General features: G+C 43.6%; 1 protein-coding gene across 3 annotated transcripts in view; it reads left to right on the forward strand.

Moving 5' to 3' along the window:
* The window catches only part of JAKMIP2 (janus kinase and microtubule interacting protein 2), a 139,288-nt gene extending 124,021 nt beyond the window's left edge, over positions 1-15,267 (forward strand). For 2 of the 3 annotated variants that reach the window (XM_045827596.1, XM_045827613.1), the window contains 2 exons: positions 1,209-1,279; positions 9,773-15,267. In XM_045827596.1, the coding sequence (XP_045683552.1) occupies positions 1,209-1,259 (51 nt within the window). In that variant the 3' untranslated portion in view covers positions 1,260-1,279; positions 9,773-15,267. The remainder of the gene's footprint in view (positions 1-1,208; positions 1,280-9,772) is intronic. The other variant, XM_045827606.1, reaches the window with a different exon arrangement.
* Positions 15,268-18,161: the final 2,894 nt, after the last annotated feature.

Genomic DNA, 18,161 nt, shown 5'->3' on the forward strand with positions numbered 1-18,161 from the left:
TCCCCTGGGAACAGGGGAAGCCTCACGTTTCTCTCCTCCTCCGTCCTCTCCTGCTGCAGACGCCATCCTCTCCCTCTCCATCTGCAAGGGATGAAAGAAAAAGGACACTTTATGATTTTAGGTGAATAGAATAGTGACCAATACCTTGATCTTAGCACCTTCTTTATAACTTGTTCATACAATCCTGCCATAGTGAAGCCAAAGACTTATAATCAATGGCATTAAAGGAAGTAGGCAGATAACATGTCCTCCACGCCATACAAGATGTCAAGTGCGACAGAATGCTCCTGAAGAGTGATAACAAAGCAAAAGGCTTCCTCGCTCTGTGAGAGTAAGTCACCAAAGAAATCAGTGTTTGAAAACTGCCCTGCCCTGTGACCTTTTATAATCGGTATAGAGTTGGTTATATACTTGTGCCACCCAAGCATCTGTTGGTCCATCATAGTACCTGGTTCTCCAGTGAAGAGTCTTGGTGAAGAGAAACCAATCAGGCGGGCTGGAACAGCATTGTATGTTCACTATCCAAAGTGCCCACTGGTGTACAGGTGTATTTCACACCTACAGGGGGGCCACACCGACTCACTTGTGCAGAACAGACCCAGTTGACACCTGTTGCCCTGATGTGATTACTGATAGTGTCCCATTTCCCTCTGGGGCATCCCACTGTGTGTATTTGTCATATGTTGACCTGCATATTAATATTCTTCCCGCTGTGCCTTAGTCCTAAAACCTGGCACATTAACCACACAATGATAGATAGCACTGAGTGATTAAGTGTATGCTCTAATTACATTGTACCTGAAATCACCTCCCACACATTTAAAATGGGCGTAATGACATAAAATAGAGTAGGACTTGGGAGGTCTAAGCTCTAAACATCACTATGCCTTGAAATTATGTGAAATCAGTCTATTGATTAATTGCCCTGTGTTTATTTTTCTCACTTCTAAAACTAGGGGCTTAGGCCAGTTATCTGTAAGACGCTGTCAGAATTCTAAAATGTATGAGTCGCTGTTAGTGGAACACCAGTTACTCATTGCATTGCTTTGCCAGTAGACAAATAAAAGGTATGTTTTTTGGAACAACAGGCACTTGGTATTATATGAGAAGTGATCAGACAAGCAATGTGGAAAAGCTGAGGTTTTGTACTACCTGAATGGCACTATCGAAATTCAGATTTACATAATCTTCTTCTTTTTCTTCTGCAGTTTCTGTTTCTATTCTTGTTCTTCTCTCTTGCCTTTATTCTATGGCCTTGATGTCAAGGTGCCTCTTGAAGGTAAGATTCCATTTAATTCTCCAAATGTGGTTCCGCTAGGTATTTGATAAGAAGGATGATATGTGTAGTTACTGTAGTTACTATGCTCACATTTTAAAAAATACAGTTGGTTTGATTGACATACATGCCATAAAATGAGAAGCAGATCCACTGTTTAGGTGTTTATTGGAGAAATAAAGCAACCATAAAGTGTAATGAGGATCAAGAATTTTTTTCTAGTTAACAGCTTTGCTTTGGGAGGTCACGCTGTCTGTGGGTCTCAGTAATCTCACTGTAACCGTTATACAGCGAAGGTTGCTGCTGTATTTGCAAAATGAAGAAATATATTTTTAGTATCTTTTCCAGCTCAAAAATTCTGATTTCTGTGACTCTTAAGAAGCTAGCTAACAATGACTGGTTTTTTTTTTTACTCTTTCTCCTCATCTTTCTTCATCAGAACTCAGGAAAGCAGGAAAGTGAAGCTGGATCTTGGGTTTTCAAATAAAATTATTGTCAATGTCAATTTAGAAAAAAAAGTTATCATTACTAAGTTAAGCCCATATCTCATGACTCATGAATGCACGTATAAATAATCTTGGTCAATGATTCCCAATGCTGTTAAGAATAAAAACCCCATGGCCTCCCTCTGATGCAACGAAGCAGACGACTGGACTTGAAGGGGAGATGGATGGCGGGGGAGGTGGAGAGCAAGGACTGGTCTGTACTTTTAACAGGCATATCCGGTGATTCTGACGTCCACCCAGGGATGGAAACCACAAGTCTCCATAACATTATTTTAAAAACGAGAAAGGGCTCGCTGCGCTTCTAAATCCATTTGTCATGGCCTGTGTCGACTGTGGTTATCCTAAGTCATAGTATTCAAGGATCTTCCCTGGACCTTATGTTGTTGAACGTTTTCTATAGCAAATTGAAAAATGGGAGAGAGACGCTTTCTCTCTCCCTGGGGATAACTCCGTGACCTGCGGGGGAACTTCGGAGCAGGCGGGCCTCGGCATGCACAAGGGGTTAGGCAGAGGGCCATGTATTCGTGTAACCAACTCTCTGGTTTTATTCCTTCCAAAACATTTTCTTTTCAGACTGGCAAATACCCTTTATGTGGCACTAAGGGTGGTGGCCTTTCAGCACATAATGAAGAGGACTAAGTCTCTCAAATTGAAGGAGAATTTCTGAAGTGAAATTGGTGACGTTCTCTAAGAAAGGATCAAAATGGTTAGAGATCAGAAAACAGCCCTTCCCGCAAAGAACAGTCAGGACATAAACAGGGCAAATGAAGTTCATCAGACCCGGTTCCCGTGTGGTTGTTGAGGAGAGAAAAGCCCAACTCTGTAAAACATACCAGCCAGACAATGTGTGGGTCTGCAAAGGAACATCAGTAACGGCTGACATTATGTGCCGGGTGCTATTTTAAGCAACAGACACACAAATCCTCACAAACCCCCCGTAAAGTAGGTGTTGCTTTTATTGCTTTTTTTTTTTTTTAACGGTTGGAGGAACTGTAGCGTGTGACTTTCCCAAGACCACGCAGCTACAATTCTCAGAACGAGGACTTGCACCCAGACGGCCTCCCTCCGGAGTCCACTTGTAGCCACCAGACTGCCTCACCCGTGACCGAGGACATTCTCTCACGTTTTGAGCATCGTTTACGTTCATCTATGTATCAACTGCCAGAGGTGTCCTCCCAATTAGTGCAGTGCCCCTTCCTTATTGGGTTTTGAAATTGCATTGCCCTCATCTCTGTATCTTGTCCCATTTTCTTACTTGTAAGTCCTTGAGGGATGTACAAAATTTGATTTGCTTTTCCTCCAGAGTAGCACACAATTGCCACTTAATAATTGTATGCTGAATGAAAAAGATTATTAATGTAAAGCACAATGGCTGAGTAATTTAGACCCTTGAAGATAAATAGACTGTTAAGTTTGAATCCTGCCATTTCCCAGCTAGGTCATGGTAGAGGTTTAATCTACCTTAGATTAGTTTTTCTGTTCCATAGAGTAGTTATCATCATATTACCTATAATTATATTATGTTTCCTAAAATAGTGTACAGTGTTATGTTACAATAATTAAACAGATTATCACATTGCCTGGAACATAACATAATTCAGTAGTCAGCAACTCTTAGGTATTATTTTTTAAAGATTTTATTTATTTATTTTTAGAGGGAGGGGAGGGAAGGGAGAAAGAGAAGAAGGGAAAGATCCATGTGCAAGAGATACATTGATCAGTTGCCTCTCCCACACCCCCAAATGGGGACCTGGCCTGCAACCCAGGCATGTGCCCTGAGTGGGAATCAAACAGGCGACCTTGGGGTTCATGGGCCAGCACTCAGCCCACTGAGCCATACCAGCCAGGGGCTATTATTTTTTAAAGAAAGCGATCATATTTCCTGATTTCTAAATGCCCGCGTTTGAAACTGTAACCTCCAGTATTGCCAAGTAACTACCACCTAAACCAAATCAAGTAGTTGCCTTTTCATCTCCTCTTTTCAGGGAATAATCTGGATTTAAATGATACAAGGAAATAAAACATTCCCGAACACTGATGTGTGCCACTCGTCTCCAAAGCAGGCGAGAGAGAGAGATAGGAAGAAGTAAGGGAAAACTATGCTTGGCTTGTTGGCCAGTAGTAAAAGTACAATGCAAGTAATCATAAAAGTATTGTCCTACTAAATTAATAATGTATACTCTGCGCTTCAACCCCAGACTAATTTAAATGTAACGATACCCTCCTTAAAATGGAGGGTCTCGTGCTTTTGTTTCAGCAGTTCCTCAAGGCGTTTTGTCAGTGATGTGAAGGCTGCCGAGGGCTTCCGGGAAGGGCCCCTCACCGCTCTCAGGGGTGCTGACTGGGTAGTTCAGTTCCGAGGGTTATGTTGGGACTTGGACCAGAAGCAGGGGTCCCCAGTGGTGTCAGAAGAGGTCATCTTCCCGTGCATCTGTGTATATGTTCCAGAGAAACGGTGCACCACTGATTCTTTCACGTTAGTTACACCCAGAGACAAAGGAGAGAGAAAATGAGAGGCATGCCCGAAGAGCCATCACCAGGCTGCTTGTTACATTCTGATACAATGACCCACTGAAAATGCCCCTCTTCCAAAGAGCGGTGGATTGATGAAGAACAGAACAGCACCGGCTGGTTCATTACGACGTCCGGAAGGCCAGGCAGAGAAGGTGGCCGTGGTTCTTTATCCACATGCTCTAATCTAGTTCGTTTTTCAAGTTTTAAAAAATGTTTTCCATTACAGTTTACGTTCAGTATTATTTTGGATTGGTTTTAGGTGTGCAGCATAGAGGTCAGACAGTCATATACTTTACACAGTGTTCTCCTGATGTTTCCAGTGCCCCCCCGGTACCATACGTAGTTATTCCAATATTATTGACTGTGTTCCCTTACTGTAATCCAGCTCTTTTTTAACGATACTCCTCTAGTGTCAATCATGGATTCTTTTTTTTTAAAGAAATTTCTATCTCTTGAGGTTTTTTTTTTAAGACTTTATTTTATTTTATTTTTTTAGAGAGAAGGAAGGGTGGGTGAAAGAAGGAGAAAAACATGGATGTGTGAGAGAAACATGGACGGGTTGCCTCTTGCATGCCTCCAGCTGGGGACCAGGCCCATAGTCCAGGCATGTGCTCTGACCAGGAATCGAACCAGTGACCTTTCAGTTTGAGGGCCAATGCTCATTCCACTGAGCCATACCAGCCAGGCCTCAACCATGGATTCTTGATCTTGAGAGCTCAATATTTTCATTTCTTGTCTAGTAGCATGAAACATGTTAAAAGGCACATAATACCATATTATTACTCTGCTAAAATAAAAAGCTTAACAAAAAATACTTTACTCCAAAAACAGCCACACTTGATGAGTTATAAATTCTCCATTAGAAACATGCCAATGTTTATTTCTTATTGCATTTATATTGTATCAGTCCCTGGTCCCACCAAGGCCTATCGGTGACCTGTGGGAAACAAATGGCGATATAACCGATCTCTACTACATTTGTGTTTAGAATAGGAAAATTTTGCTCCATCTTTTATATTGGTAAAAAAAAGCCTGTAAGATGAATAATTTGGCTTACCAGTGAGTCGTTTCTCTATGTGAATACACCCATTAGCCTTTGTCTAGTCATATTGAAATTGTTCCCCTCTCTGTCTCTTACATCAGCCTGTTGCTGAAGTGTACAGTAGGGCTTATGCTTTATCATCCTCGTATCTTCAGTGTCTACAGCAGCAGCTTGTACGCACCAGATGCTGAGTGCATTTTACATGGACGGATGGGCTGAAGGACGGACAGATAGGTGGATGGCTCAGTCAGTGAACGTGGAAGTAGATTTGTGACGTGTTAGACCAAAGCCCTGGAGAGCACAGCACCGAGATGACTGTCCGATTTGGTCTTTAAATGTTGTTTGGAGAATAACTTAGAGCCTGAGGGAACAAAGGAAAGAATACGCAAATGCATTCTCCCCCAGTTCCACAGGGGCAGCGCCCTATTTATTAACAGGGCTCAGTACTTCCCTCCTCTTGTCACTCATTCTCTGCATAGCAACCTGAGCGGGTTTTAGGGAACAGAAATCACATCACGCCTTCCTCCTAGGGAAGCATCACCATAGATGTCATATCCTGGTTCCTAACGTGGCCAGCCCTGCCCTGTGTGGTGCAACTGTGGACAGTGACTCAGGCTTCCTGTGGCCCCAGTATCCCCCACCCCCGGGAGCTGAGCTGCCTCCTGCAGCTCATACTCCGCCCACGCTGCCCTAGGCACAGGACACCTTCCCTCTGGCTTTATTTAGTGAACACCTACTCGCTCATCCTGCGGATCACTGCTGACTGACTCCCACGGGGGAGGCCTCCTCGATTTCACTCCTGGCCAAATTCTATATACATTTGGGTTCTGGGTGGTTTCTTAAGATTAATTTCTCTCACCCTCATTGTAAGGAATGTTCATGACGGCAGGGACCATACATGTTCAGGTTTGTATCCCAGCTACCTAGACAGTACCTAGCACATAGCCATCAACCGTACATGCTTTTTTAATGACAGTGATGATACAATAAGGAAGAGGACCCCCTGCTTTGCGGCTGAAAAGTACACTTCATACCCATTATTATATTAAAACTTACAACAACCCTACAAAATAGATACTATTGTATATCTTTAACTATAAATTTCCTAATATAAGAAATGAGTAAATAGTGGCATCTGTTATTTTTCTGAGGATTAGGTGATTTTATGCACATGCAAAGCAACCAGTGTGGTACCTGGCCCAGGGAAAGGCTCACCGAAAGCCAGCTTCTCGGCACACACCAAGCGTTCTGTCTTGGATCACACCTTCTGAGGTGTGCTTCCATCTCCCTTCCACGCTCCCCGCACCGCCACCTGCTGGTTCACATCCGTTTGTCCTTCCCACCTCAGTGTGACATCAGGGGCTCAGGGAAGCTTTCCCTGATCCTTCAGTTTCCGTTAAGTTTTATTCACCAGTCTCTGTCTTCCTCCCTAGGATTCTCATAGACCAGTTAGTTCCCTAACAACCCCCAGGGTCAGTTTCCTCACTTGGAACCTGGAGGTGATGGCAACAGCTGCCATGTACTGAGCACTTGGCTGCAGGATAAGCTTCCGAGGAGGGCTGAGTAAGAGGTGCCCGGAGCAGGCCTGAGGGCTCTGGGCCCGGCAGCTGGCTGGACGGCAGTGGCCTTCACGGAGATACACAAAGCCGGGAGAGGGAGGGGCTGCCTCTCGTGGTTTCTAGGTATCTGTGGTAACTAGAGAATAGGAGTTAGCTACTGTCGTTAATCAGTATGTCTCTAAACATGTGTCTGTAAAGGACCTAAAGAAACTTCCAGCAGTTAGAAGACCCTGAAGAATAGTGAACACGAGTAGCTTCTCAGCTGCTCTGAACAAATACCTGCTGAGTGTCTTCTGTGAACGAGGCAGTGTGGCAGGGACTTGGATACTGGAGTCACCAGTCAGCAGTGACATCACTGTGCTCAGTGACCTGGATGCTGGGGGCGTGTAGCGAACTCTCAGAAGGGAGAGCTGCAGTCCCTGTTTCACAGAGGAGGAAACCAAAGCTCAGAGCTGGTGAGCAGCCACTCAGCAGAATGCCTGAGGCTCTGTAATATCCAGAAGGGCCTTCGAATAGGAGGCCCAAATTCAAAAATGAATTTGTATTCTCCACTGTTTTAGTTACAGTGTACTGATCTTCAGCTCATTGAACATGACTGGTCTTCGGTGGCGACCTGTTAGGTAACACTTCAATTATCCAGAATGCCAATCTGAATTCATCTGGCTTTGCTGTAGAAATCATACTCGATGTTTGAGGCACTCAACTTATAGACATTCAACATTTTGGGAGACTGTCTTTATGCCCATTTGTTTTTTGAAACCAGTGTGGTTTTACTCAAATGGGTTTTTAGGACAGGCATGAAAGACAGAAATTACACATTTGGGCTTTGAAACAGAATCTAAGATCTGAGAGTGTATAAGCTGAAAATTTGCAAGTAAAAGACTTTTGTATTTACACATTTATTTTAAATATAGAAACATACACATACACTATATACATACATACACCTTAAAATGTCTTTTATATATAAGCAGGCCAGTTTCCTTATTTCCCAGGGGATATGAGAATGTTATGGTTGTAACCAGTGGTTTAGGGCTCTCATTCTAGTGAGATGTAATTCTGAACATAATATATTTTTCTCAAACCCTAGCTTAAACTAGGGTTTGGTCTTATTTCCTTCTCTCACCCTTGAGTTAAATTCTTAAGTAGATTCCAAAAATTTTTAGTCACTTAACACTTTTTAGAAGTCTAGCTCCATTTAAAAATCCTATTTCAGACTGTTTAATCTCATTTCTTCTTATCCCCAGTGGAGGAGGGGGTTCACAGTCTGGCTCTGAGGGGCCCCTTTCCCTTCGCTCCTCAGGGCTTAGCCCCTGTGGAGGGCCGGCACAGGAAGAGGGGAAGGGAGACCTGCCTCCCAGCTCCAGCAGCAGAGGCTGAGGCCTGCTCCCTAGTGGTTGGTTGATGCTGGTCCTCTGGGTATTACTGACCAGGCCTCAGCATCTCCTCAAAGAGAGGTGGTGAAGGACGGACCATGGGGCACCTGTGCATGAGTTCCTCAGGAGCCGTGCAGGGCACCCACTGCACCCTCCCCTGACTGGCCAGGCCCAGGCTCTCCCACGGCCACCCCACATTCCACCACCGGTGGTACCAGCCTCAGCTTCTTGCTGGGAAGGAAGCCGCTGGCCCGTCTCTGCCTGCCCCCCCTTCCGTCCCTGCACAGAGAGACGAAGGAAGAGGAGAGCATCGCTCTGTGCTCGAACAGCAGGATGTGAGTCTCCTTTGCACAAGTGTAGCCTCTAATTATGCCTTCGGGTACGTCCCCGCCCTCCCACAGTGCACCCTCCTCCCAGCCAGGGCACTGCCTAGTGACGCCCAGGACCCTGTCACTCTTGGTCCCAGTGGAATCTCGTCTTCTGGAGCAAAGTGGCTCTGCAAACACAAAGTCCAAGTGTTTCTGACTTGCACTTACGGTGGAAGTTTCTCTGAATCTTGAATTTGCCTCTGGACGGTGGGTGGGCTGGAAGCGCCCTTGGAGTACTTCAGGCCTCCTTTTCCATCCCTTTGGGTTGCAGTCACCATTCCTGGGGTATCAGCGATCCTGCTACAGAATTAGTCTCTTTATTATACAAATGGGGAAATTAAGGTTTAGAGATGTTCAATAACATGTCCGTGGACATACAGTGAGAAATTGGGAATCCCATTTTCTCCGTCCATGTCATTCAGACTCTAAAGACCGTGACCTTGAGCAGCACATAACAGCACATCCTCCGCACCATGTCCAATGTTGCTTGGAAGAGAACATTATGCCTTAAAGTTCCACCCGAGTGAAACACAGACACAGGGACTGGAAGAGGAACAGGGCCAGGAGTCCTGATGGGCATAGCTCAGGGAGGGACCTCTTCAGGGACATCTCTCCAGTCAACCAGGAAACCGGTGTGACGAACGTCATAGGGAATCCTCAGGTCAGGACTTAGGGTGGAGACCACCTGTCGTTGGACACAGTTGTTGGGGAGAAGTGTGACATAAAGCAAGTCACTGAAAGGCGCAGACAGACCTGCTTGTAACATAGTATCTTAAATTAATATTTGCAGCCATGATGATTTAACTGAGCTTCTTAAGGCCTCGCCTTGGAAGGCCCCGGAGGAAAAGGTAATAATGATAGCACCTGGTATTGTAGGCCACTTACTGTGAGGCAAGAATTGTGTGATGCTTTAGGTGCACAACCCTTGAAAGAAACCCTCCCATTTTCTCATTTAAAATTATTGTAATTAAGCTCAGAGATGTTCTTTATGTGACTTGCACAAGATCATACAACCTTAAGAGGTGGTAAAGAATAATTTTTTTTTCTTTAAAAAATAGCATTTTGGTTTTTTTCTTCTGTTTCAGCTACTGACAGAAATGGTGATTAAAGAATATTCCCTCTGTTTTACAGAGTAACCGAAAACACGGATAAGACCCAGAAAGACAAATGCTTCTAAACCTTCCAAGATGGCAGAAATGTTTACAGCAGTGAGAGGGAGATCAAAAGCTAAGGACTACCCTGTAGCCAGGACTACAACTGTGTATTTTAAAGCCATTATTCAAGGTTTCTTACTTGACAGTTCCTATATGACCCTGTTGAAAATCTACAATATATGCTGCATTTACTGAAACATGTATATGTCGAACCAGAAGAAAAGAACTATAAACATATATTGTGTAAAGAAAAAAAATCAGCAGTGGGAACAGTTTCAGCAGATCAAGCAAAGATGTGTCTTGGGCATGGAACCAAAGTTACAAAGAAACATTCTACCCCTGCTGTGCAGGGGGGGTCATTTTAATGTAACACCACACCCCATGGAAAATACTGGTCCTGAAATAAACATCATTTTAAAAAATCAAAACAAAACAACAAGGGCGGGTGGGAATGAAGCACGAGGAATACCCATGAGGAGCTATTTACAATAAAATGTTTCATTTGAAAAGTCTGGTTTTTTACTACAGGGATTTGCTTTTTCTGTCTTTATCATTATTTAAAACTCAGGAACAGAGACATCAGCAATGTGAGTGAGAAGAAAAGCACCCTCCCGTTTGTTTCTCTGCAGACAGCGGAGCGGGTGCAGGGCATTCCACAGATGACGGATGAGAAGTGGACTGCGGTGACCCCGTCTGCGCTGGCAAAAAAGGCGGAGGACCCAGGCAAATGTCACATAAAAAATAAAGGCAGATTTGATGCTTCCTTGACCTGTCACCTCTGTGTTGCTCCAGGAAGAAGAGACTGACCTCACTCATATTGAAAATTAAGAAGATGATGCTGTCAATCACAAGTTCCCTGACTTAGTTCTGTTCATAGTTCCAGCATCTGTAGGGAACATGGGCCAGAGAGCATCTCTGAATCTTTCCATTTCCAAAATACTGGTTTTCACATGGCTGCTTAAGATTGCCTGCAAACCAATGTTCTAAGATCTAAGTAAAAACACCGTAGAGGCGATAAGTAAACTTCTACCAACTGTTGTTTGCCACAGAGATGTGAATATTAAATTACGATTATTTTTTTAAAATGTCCTGATACGCCTAGAGCACTTGGGTCCCTTGTCACTTAAACTGGTAACAGTTTCCCCCCAGGGAGCTAACAGCCACAAGATAACTCTGCTTTTTTATATAGAACTGCCAGTGCGTCACTGATAAGGTGGTTTTCTACCAGAGACAATGGAAAGACTGGTACTTTTCCTAAGTTCCGTAATACTGAGTCTTGGATTCCGGTTTGAGAGCAAATAAATGTTCCTGAAAAGCTGATTTTACACCTCATTGACTGTAGATAACAAAACAGCCTCAATTTTTCAAAGTGTCAAGGTTTTATGTACAGGGCTAGAATTCCCATCCATAGAGAATGTGTGTAGGGAGCCAGAAACTCTTCCTACAAAACGCCACCCAAGCCCTCCCCTCTGTGGGCTCAGTATCTTTCTCTTCAGTTTCAGCGCTGGCGTTTTCGGAGCCAGCCCGGTGACTGAGGAATGTACAAGCAAAGCTCGGATGCTGGGGTCTACTTTTTGTGTTTATATTTACTGCTGACACAGGCAACTTTGGCCCAGTCACTTAACCTCTCTGTGCCTCAGTTTCCTCATCTGCAAAATGAGGTTAAAATGCTTTTTCATAAAGGTTTCTTTTTTGCAATTTCTGGAACAAGAGGTGCTTAATGTAGCATAAAGTGCTTTGTAATGACCATGACTGCTATATTATTTGACATTCTTGTATCGTTGAGAAAAAGAGTCCCTTGTGTAATAAAATAGGCTTCAGTTTGGTGGGATCTAAGCAGCATAGCTCTGAAGCTTCCCCATCAAACTACCTGGGACATCACTAGCAATAAAGCCTGAGAGATCCAGAGCCAGGATCTCCAATAACCTATAGTCAGTAGATCAGCTCATGCTATTGAGCAAGATGGAAGAATGCGTGATTTCAGTGATGAATGAGGATCCCCTAGCTCTCCCCCTTGCTGGCACATGCGTGATACAAAACTCCATGTGATCAGAGGACAGCCAGGTGTAAGATTAAGGCTGGCAGTAAATAGCATCACCATTGATCTGATCACCCTTTTCATTTGGGGGCAAGGTCCAGTGACATGCCCCACTGGGAATACACAAAATAACTGTCCTTCCGCTGGACTCTTTGTTTAGTTGGGTAGGTTCGTTGTGTAGGCAATGTGAGCAAGGGTGCCCCTGTAGTCTGGGACCCCACCCTTTCAAATCTCAGAAGAAACAGGACAGGGTAAGCCACTCTTCTGTATCTTCAGCGTTTCTCTTTTCATTGCTCTTTGCCCATCCAGGGTCCATCTGAGCAAATTCATACTCCATCTTCTCCACCAACCCTCCTTGCCTTCTCTTCCTCTTGCTTTCCCCTCCAAGGAATGTGCAGTTGGAATTTTATGTCCAAGCACTGACCATGGTTTGAATGACTAGAAAGAGTTGTAAAAATAGTGTGGTTGAACCATGCACACTGTCTGCGTACATGTCATTGCATCACACACAAGTCACACAAGAGCCGTGACAGGATGAGTCTAAGCAGCTTTAGACAGGTTTCGGGCAAACACACAAGGAGGGGTCTCTCTTGCTGATTGACATCCAGGAGATCAGCAGATTTTTCTAGATTTTAAGCTAAAAGGTGATATTTTTACCTGGTCTTACTCATGACACTCAAAATGGTTATTGGGTAGGGCTACATATTTGTATAGGTACATCTCTCTGATACCCATTTTCACAACTATAAAAATCATTTGCGAAATTGTAACTATGTCACAGTCTTGCACATGGATCCATGGAAAGGGACCCTATCGAAAGGAATGCTGCCCTTGTGCATAATGTCCAGCAGTAATGAAAGAGCATCTCATTGATCGTGGAGAGTTCGATGTGCTTACAAAGGGTGGATAATCCCCACTCTGAGCTTTAATTTCTGCATCTTAACTAACCCAGTGAGTTAGCAATCAGAACAGCATTTTTCAGGGTTGATTAACTTAATTCTTAAAATATTCATCTCTTGGAAAATAAAGCTAGCTGGATAAAGATAAACTATTAAAAGATAGTTTTTGATCAAATAAAAGTCCCAATGTAGCTCAGTATTTTCAGACAGGAAAATTTTTATGATAAAAAGGGGAAAAATGGAAGACTATATTTGGCTATAATACTAGAAATCATCTATTACTAAGTTGATGTTTTTTAATGCGTCCAAGTTTTATTTTTTGGAAACACTAGAATTTGCTGAAAATAAGTATGGTCCCTTTCACCTATGTCATGGAAGTAAAATGATGGCCAATACTGAGATCTGAGGGTTGGAAGAATACTGCTTGGTTTTTCTTCCATTCACAAGTGACTTCACGCAGGTGCCGTGGTCCTGCAGGACGGCAGGGAAGATACAGAGGGCTCGCAGGGCGCCACTGGAGGACAAAGGGGGCATTTGTTCTCCACAAATAACACAGGAAATAATACAGTTGTGCCAAGTAATTTGTGCTACAGTATTTTATCTCAACTTCTTATGTTTTCAGTTTAAAATAAATACCTGGCACATTTGTTCTTTTTTGCCAATTTATTGTCAACTTTTTCTGTAAAACCATTGTGTAATTTACATACATTCAGTGTCTTCAATGTAATTCCTAAGTTTATTGTTTTAAAATGAAGCAAGTCTTTGTAAGCTGCCTAGGTTGTTATGGAAACTAAGAATAATATCCATCAGTTTTGTGTTGATGTTTAAATAATTGGATTATTTGTGTGATGTTACATCAAAGTGGAAAGCATAGACATTTTATTTTTAAATATTGCATTTTTGATCTGTCAAAGAGTGGCACAGAAAAAAAATATATATACTTATCTACTGTATTTGAAAAGTTCAATATACCTTTTGAGAAATCAGTAATCCAAACGAATCTTAGATGGCTGTTTATGTAATGAGTTCATGCTTCCAGAATGGGCACAAGCCTTTCATGAGGACTTCTGCCTTCCGAAGGAAGAAAGTAGGTCACGTGGTGTTGAGGGATGAAAGCTTCCATTCTGTTCAATTGCCTTGTCATTTCCATGTGATGTATTGTCTTGAGAATGCATTTCTGGCACATCAGCAAGAGGTTTCGGACCATGGAAGGCTGATCTGCAGCCGCATGGGAGTGCTGGGCAGGGCAACATGCGCATTCCTTTGCTGTCTTTAGTTTGGCAGTTTAGTTCATCCTAAATGAAGCTTCTATTGTTGAGTCTGATGTTTAATTGAAATTGCTAAAGATACACTTCAAGGAGCCATGTGGCAAAAGTCAGAAGGATTATAATGTGCTGTATTCAACACAGAATATCAGACTCAGAAGTACAAGTGGTTCATTAGGTGAAGTTCCCGGTTTTGGTCTTTTTGTTTCTGCATTGAGGTCTTTGCATCCACGCTGGTATTTCCCTCCTAGTGACATCGAAGTCCTGCAGGGTGGGAGTGGTGCAGATAAACAACTCGTAGGCCAACTTTGCCCACAATCAAGACTCCACTAACTGGCTAAGTTGTGGACGATGCCATTCCCCACAAGCAGATACCCAGCCCCCATTAATAACAGCAATCACTCATATTTGATTGACAGCTCACAAAATGTGCCTATTCCCCCCACTAACCATGATGAGGCAGATCAAAGTCCAAACACTTTTATAAATATGTGATGTACATATCTACTCATATATATTCTGTACATAGTACGATGGTGCGAGTGCTCACTAAATGTGTACTTCTGTCCCAGGATTGAGGACTTATGGGAGGGGATTTTCTCATGCTGCTGGGTAGCTCATGTTTTTGTTCAACACCTGGTGTCTGCTCTTCCCCTCCTTGCCTGCCTCTGTCCCTCCTCCCCACCTTCTATCCATTAAAGCTACGCCCTTTTGTTGACTGAGGCCAAGAACTCATTGGCTTTCCAATGAAGCAAGTCCGTTAACTGGACTCGCAGTGATGCCAGTGGTTTTCTGGGAAGAGCAACAGCAAGTCCAGCACAATCTACAGTATTAATATTGCCCAAAGTCTCATATTTTTATCAGCTACAATTCCCATTTGCAGATGGGTTCATGCATGTTTTAACCTTCGAGATCTGATCCCGTGGGGGCTCAAGTGAAGAGCCAACGTGTTTGAAGACATTCATTCCCCAGAAGTCTACTGGATGCAGGCAGCCAGGGGGCCTGTTTCTCAGAGCTTTCCTCCCATCCGCTGCCTAAGCTGGGGTCTCCCTCCGCATCACATTAGCATGACTCCATGTATTGCTTCAGTGCTTGTTTACGAATGGAAGACAAACGTAACTGGACTGAGTTGCACCAGAATGATCCTCTGAAGTACACCAGACCTGTACATGTATTGTATGTAATACCGCAGAGATTGGAATCAACTTACTGTATGTAAAGTTTTATGAATGGTTATTTTATAATTTATGTATTGAATATAGGCATCAATGAGCTCTGGTGTTTTAGTTTATATAAAATAAAACAAGCTGCATTTTTAAAAACTTTATCTTGCATTGTTCATAGGTGGGTTTTTTTGTTGTTTTTAACTGAACTCTTAACCTACTTTTGAAAAACAAGGTGGGAGGCAAGCCAGGGCTCTCATTATCATACCAGGGAACAGAACACAGAGTGGTCGGCAGGGTTCTTCTCATCCATCTACTCTGAAGTTTTTCGGCTACCTACCGGGGGCTCCTCGGTGTGGGGTCCCAGGCGGACTCCCACTCAGAAGGAGAGCGATGCCCCTTAGCATGCCTGCTCCAAGGACAGTTTGGTAGAGAATCTTGCCAGCTATGTGCCACCCTTCTTCTAGATATCACTTCTTTTCCTTTATCCACCTAACACTTTTCCTCTACCTGGTAGAGCCACTAGATGTAAAAAGCTAACAACGACATGAGCATTCATTGTGTGGGTGCCCGTTCCCACGGCCTGGAATGTCTACATCTCCCCTCAAAGTGGTTAGTGAAGAGAACAGTCTCTGCAGACGCAAGACAGAGGAAGAACCAACATGGCACGAGCTGAGGTCCCACTTGGTAAGTCACTGTTAAGAACTATTAAAAACAATTACAGTATTTGGCAGTGTGCGAAAAAAATCCATGCAAAGAAAGTGGTTCTTTCCATTGTAACCTCTTAACTAGCAACAAGTGTCGCTCGTGAGTTCCTGGCAGTGTTCTGTTACCCGTGTATAGGACCCAGCTTCATGCCGTGGCAACTCTTTCAAGCAGAGGCGAGTAGGAGAGAGCTCTGGCCCCCAGGACGTGGCTGTCGACACTGCTGGATGAAGGTCTACCACCGACTGCTCCTCCGTGGGAAAGGTGCCTGTATATCGTACACCGTGACATAGGCCATCGTTGTTATGGGTTCTGTCTAATTTTATACCTGAAAAGCTCTGTTTTGATGAACTCCATTGCTGGAGTAAAACATAAATATGTTGTTCTGTCAACAACTCCATGACGACTTCTAGCTCCAGAGGAAAGTACCTCAGTGACTTCTGGAGCAGATAAGGGGGAGGGCAGACACCCTCCACCACAGTGACAGTGAGACAGTGGACCCTCAAGGTCCAGACAAAGCCCACACTGAGGGCTCCTGCGGTGGGCCCAGGACACAGCTCTGCCTGGGACCAACTGGGGAGCAAGGGCAGTCACAGAGGTGCGGCCGTGTCCCCAGCAGCTGGCCTGCCCCGGAAGGATGAAGGATGAAATCTTCCCTTAACGTCCGTAGAGATGTGTGCCAAGTGGTTGATGGGGAATGCTTATTTTATTTAAGCAACTTTGTCATTTCCCGTGAAATATGAGGGTGAATTGTGAAGGCATTTTTCTCACTGAAAATGTTCCAAATAAGAACCTGTTTATCACAATGGCATATTTTTCACATGCAGATGCACTCATGAAGTCTTGGGTTTTGATCAAAAATTCCGTAGCAAATAGTCATTGGTAATCGTTGCCTGTAATTACCGTAAAAATGTGGTAACAAGGGCCATGGCATCTGTCATTTCTGTGCAACTCTATATGACACATTTTTTTTAGAATCTAGAAGGATGAGGAAGAAATAAAACAAAATGCCAGCCACCTCAGAACCTGATGTTTCTTCCTTTATGAGAAGAGATAAATAACTTACTGTGTAAATGATTTTGCCCTGACTTCCTAGAAATGCATGAACAAACCTAAAATTCAATTACAGCATCTTATCAATTTTTTTCAAATTTCTTATTAATGTATTGATTTTATTATTTTACATATAATTTACTTTAATTTTGCTTTGAATTTGGACCACCTCAAATCTATTTCTGTACAGCCACAGGATATAAATTCAAATTTTTTTAAATGCCTATTAAGTATTCTTACAGATCCTATAGGAAAGTATATAGAAAAATAATTAAAGCTTGGAAAAAAGGCAAAGTAATGAATGTGTATTTACCTTTGTAATTCCACTTTTAATACTCTGATAAGTCAACAGAAAAGTCATCTCGCTCTCGGGAAATACAACAATCGACAACAGCTCGGATGTCTTGCAGCCCTGTAAAGTCTGAGGCTAACTTATAGAAAACTTGTAAGGTGTGACATATTTTTTTTTTCTGTTTGATAGAGAAAGGAAAAACCAAACATTAGTTTTTTCTTCTGTAGACCACTTCGGTCTCCAGCCCATTACCTTCATTTCAGTGTATTTTGGACAGTCGTTAAGCCCCTCTGAAATCAGCTCCCTCTGCTGGGCACTTCAACAACGAAGTACACAGAACACGAAACGTGCTCATTTATTTTCACGAAGACTTTTTCACAGTTGGAAAAGCGTGCTTTCTCCAAAGCCATCCCCAGGGCCGTGGAGACGAGATACGTCCCTTGCTCTCGGCGAACTTGAAGGACAGTAGGACAGGTCAGGCCCGGAGCCAGAGAAACGGCGGTCAGGAGGGCGAACGCCAGCCGGATTCCACAGATCGCGGAGTATCCCGGGCTCGTCTTTCCATAAGGACCTGCTCCTGTGTCCCCAGCGTGGTGACAGGTGCTGTGTGGGATTGTAATGGGTTCATGGCCTTCATGCTCCCCGTGCTTTCCTTTCCCTCCATGTCGAATCCTTCACACCTGTCCTCTCTTCTCCATCACTTCTGAAACCATCTCACCTGAAATCTTCATTAAGCAAAGCGCGTCCATCTCACCGCGGCGTCCTCATTAAATGAACTACCGCCAGTCGTGCGTGCCCTCTTTAAACGCCGCCGGTCCCCCACTCAGGGCAGTTTGACTTACGATGTTTGGGCTTCATGATGGTGCGACAGCAACAGGCATTCCGTGGAATCCGTTCTTTGAGTTTTGGGTTTTGATCTTCACCCCGGCTCGCGATGCTGGGCGGCAGCAG

Source organism: Phyllostomus hastatus, unplaced genomic scaffold, assembly GCF_019186645.2.
Source record: "Phyllostomus hastatus isolate PE091 unplaced genomic scaffold, TTU_PhHast_1.1 phas_contig_150, whole genome shotgun sequence".
Lineage (NCBI taxonomy): Eukaryota > Metazoa > Chordata > Mammalia > Chiroptera > Phyllostomidae > Phyllostomus > Phyllostomus hastatus.